At 29.9% G+C, this 4,405-nt stretch overlaps 1 protein-coding gene across 1 annotated transcript; it reads left to right on the top strand.

Moving 5' to 3' along the window:
* Positions 1-705: 705 nt before the first annotated feature.
* On the top strand, positions 706-1,436 carry LOC131039125 (citrate-binding protein-like). Its single transcript, XM_057971779.2, has 2 exons — positions 706-966; positions 1,056-1,436. Exons 1-2 carry the CDS (start codon positions 706-708, stop codon positions 1,434-1,436), a joined length of 642 nt encoding a protein of 213 aa, XP_057827762.2.
* The last annotated feature ends 2,969 nt before the right edge of the window (positions 1,437-4,405 follow it).

Genomic DNA, 4,405 nt, shown 5'->3' with positions numbered 1-4,405 from the left:
TAGACTCAATAATAAGTAAGAAATATCAATGTTGCGCAAATTTCATTACTATAGTTATATGAATCCAAAATAATTTATAATAAGTTATATATATAATGAAGGGAGTAAAAATTCATCTTATATGTTATTTTTATTTTATAAAATTTAGTAGATTATTTTAAAATATGATTAAAAAGTATTTAAAAAAAAAACTCTTTAACATTTATATATTTATTATATAAATAATGTGTATATTATCCATGTATGTTTTTTTAATGGTAGTGACTAGAATTTCCTCAAGATAAATTTTTTGTATAACATGGATGCATGTCTTTTTATGCTAGTGACTAGAATCTTTTTTTTTTATATATTATTTTAAGATTATGATGTGAAGATATGGAACATGAAAATCCAATTATTAAAATGCCTCACAGACCATCATCTAATAATTTTATTTGTTATTTCGCGTAGGCAGATTTTTGTCGTGAATTCTGTACCGCTCAATAATGCTTTGCTACCATCGACAGATCGCGACGGAAGCTCACATGTTACCTTGACAAATCTCTCCTCCACCGATGGATACCTGAATTCTACCCTCACCAATCTGCATCCCCGACGCCTACTTTGAAATTTTATCAACTACAATTCAACGTGTTCTCCCCATTAATAGATAGATAATTGCATGCAGTGCACAGACTTTATGCTTCTAATCTGTGCAATTTCTTAATGGCCAGGATGTTTGCGCTCTTGCGTGTGCTTTTGATTTGGATAGGAAGTGGATATGCAAAACAAACTGTGTCACCAACTGATGGTTTTACTCAACAGACATTAACTGACGAAAACATTGAGATACAAAAGCCATATGATAAAAATCTCTCGGAGCGTTACAGCTACACTGATGGCGTCCATGACATGTGGGTTTACACATATGACAAAGCGCATGATCCCCAGAGCAACACCAGGCCCAGGACAGAAATCCGCATCTTGGTTAGCGATTTATTTTCAATCCATCATCTTTCTCTACAATTCACATAATATGTTATTGTGTTTGTTTAATTTAAGGTGGTGTATTGCAGGGAAAGGACCATAAAAGTGGGGTGTGGCAATTCGAGGGAGATGGGTACGTTCCAGAGGGGGCAAATGGAGTATGCGTGATGCAGATTCATGGCTATGTGGGGCCCGCCACTGTGATAATGTTAGATGTTGTCGATGGAAATTTAAGGCGATACCATGACCAATTGGTGACTACAGATGTTTTTGATCGGTGGTTTCATCTGAATGTTATTCATGACACAGACCAGAGGAAAGCGTATGTGTTCATAGATGGGAAGGAGACTTTAGCAGTTAATGTCTCAGGTGGGGATAGCTATTATTTTAAGTGTGGAGTGTACGCTAATACCAACTCTTCATTTTGTATGGAAGCCCGTTGGAAAAATATCAAACTCTGGAGCAAATAATAGGTGTTTGGAGTATGCTATGTTGTGTTTAATAAGGTTTAAATCTTCAGGTGTGATTGTCTGACAGACTAATGATCAGATTATAACTACTTCTGTTCTTGCTGCATGAGATGTTAGAAATTGTTCTAAATTTATATATTGAAGTATTTCTATGTTTCACTGTAAATATGTATATAGATTAAAGTATAGATAATATTAAATAACAAATAAAATATTAATTAAAGACTGAAAAAATCAAATATAACTAAATCTGCACATAAGTAATAACAAATTATCTAGATAATATTAAAAAACTACAAATTGTGAAAGCTAAATTCTTCTACACTCTTTAGTTATCATCTTTACTATTATTGTTATTATCAAAACAATTAAAGTCAATTCTTATCTGAACAAGGCCATCTAGAATGTGGCAAACGAGAAAAAATACATAGAAAATGGTTTTCATGTTTCTAGTTCCTTGGCCTTACCCATTAGGTGCATAGTAGTCAAAAGTAATACCAAGAGGTGAAAAAGTCACTTTCTCAATGACCAATAAATATTTTCAAGAATTCAACCATTATGTACTCAACCCCTTCTTGTACATCTTTCTATAGCATAAAAATGGAAATAACCATAGTTTTAGATGCTATAAAATGTTACTAATGTAATTGGATATTGATTTATATATGTCTTTTCACATTTGTAAAATAATGTATATATGAATTCTTTTAAATGTATTTCTAATACGAAGGAAGAGAGGTTGAATCATCTATTATAGTGATTATAATTGAGAAGTAATATGGTCTAGAATACATGTAAAGGGAGTGAATAAAAAGTTATCAATCAATATAAGGGTTAGCAATTAATATGTATTAAAAATTTATCACCTACTAGTAAACTCTACGAGAGAATAAATAAATTATGTTGATCTTTTCTTGTTTAGTGGTAGATTTTTATATTTTTTTTTATAACTATCAATATTAATAAAAATCCATATACCTTATCTACCACTTGTTCCAAAAATTCTTAAATGACAACCATTTATAAAATAGAAATGACAACCATATTGGAATCACCTATACCTCTCTACTAGAAGGAGTTTCAAATAAGAAAAATATTTACATGTGATTGTCACAAATACTAATGATTAGATTGGGTATTCCCACAATAATGGGTTACAAATTGAGGACACAAAAAAATTCCAAGCTTGTCGAGAAATTTTTCCAAACACCTTCATTCAAAGGTTGACCTTTGAAAGAAGATTTTGGAATCACCTATGTTCAAAGAATATCTTAGTTTGAAAGTGATTCACATGTCACCTTCAGACAAAGGCATACGATATAATTTTTTTGAAAGAAAAAAATATCTTTCAACAAAGATTACCTTCACTAAAAGGTGTTTTTAATTATCTTTTGAAAATAATTTTAAAGGTTAAAATGATAGTTATTTTTCCATTTTCGACCTATATAAGAGCAACGATTATAGGAAAGTGACTACATGCACTAGGACAAATAAAATACCCTACCACCACACACCTATGAACTAGTAAGTTATTAACATGATAATTATGTATACATGTATTAAAAATATGTATGTACATGTGTGTATTGAATGTAAATGCATGTATTGATTATGAACAACTAATAACTCACAAACTTATACTTGATGTATTAATGTGTGTATTGAATGTATTCACTATTTCGTGCATCATTAAATTAATTTAGCTAGATTTTCTATGGGTGACAAGATGAAAAATGATTTTGGGAAATATAATGGAACGAAAAATATAAATCATGGCATAAAGTCCAACATTTCTATTGAAAAAATATAGACTTAATCAAAAGACTAATATATACAATGCTTATGATGAATGGTCCATATTACATTATAGTAAATAAAAGCAATAAGCAACCTAATTTACTTAACACAATTCATTTTCATATGAACTAATAAGAATGTGCTAAGAATTGATCACATAACTTTAAACTTTTAGGGATTTGAGGTACAATGTTTGATAGTAGAAAAAAGAAAATCACAAGCGATAGATTTAAAGGTCCTAAGATTTAAAATAATGGATCATACCAAGGTGCATAGGATGAATCAAATGTTGTGAGAGCTTAGGTGTATGAATTAAAATTTAATAAACTCCATGTACATCTAACAAGGCCAAATTAGAGGTCTAAAACAAATTATAGAACATGTATTGTATATGGGTTCATTATCCTATCCAAGTTATCTCAATTTTGTTATCAATCAAGTCTTAAATTGCTTCATAAAGCTAGAAAAGTAGAGTAATAGGGAAAAATTCAAGGTGAAATAGAGACCAAGGATTATCTAGAATAGTAGGTTCCTTGATTTCTATGTAACACTAGAGTGTGTAGCATAAGTGACTATATGGCCTCTTCATACAAATCAACTAACAATATCATATCTTTAAACATCTTATGAACTTTAGTAGTACCCTCAAGCTACTTAGTTACACTAAGTTTTCACATTCAATAGCCAAGATTGAATACATTGTCACAAGTCTTGTGTAGCTGACCAACTTGTCATATTGGATCATGCACATAAATAATTAAAGATAATAAATTCCTACCAATATTTGGATGTTATCTTATAGTTTTGAAACTATAAGAAGAGAAATAACTATTTGGTTAAAATAGATTTATATTTTTTAATGATTACTTTACACTAAAATATACATGCTACATGATCACGTTTTCATGTTACATCCAATTGCCAAGATATACTATTGAAACCAATTTATTTTCACTTTTCCTTGGTAGACTACCATTAATTTCTCAATTCAATTTATGATCACTATCACTTGGTGGAAATGTAAGTGATTATTAGAAAATTAAGTAAACCACATCAATGGATGATAAATGATTAATTTATATTGATCTCTAATTTTTATTGGGTTGATCCAAAAAATAGATACAAGAAAGGTTAAGGAATCCTATAAGATGCTAGTTTTCACACAATACCCT

This window comes from Cryptomeria japonica, chromosome 10 (genome assembly GCF_030272615.1).
Source record: "Cryptomeria japonica chromosome 10, Sugi_1.0, whole genome shotgun sequence".
Taxonomy (NCBI): Eukaryota; Viridiplantae; Streptophyta; class Pinopsida; order Cupressales; family Cupressaceae; genus Cryptomeria; species Cryptomeria japonica.
The sequence above is the reverse complement of the archived record's forward strand: the minus strand, read 5'-3'. Positions and strand labels throughout refer to the sequence as shown.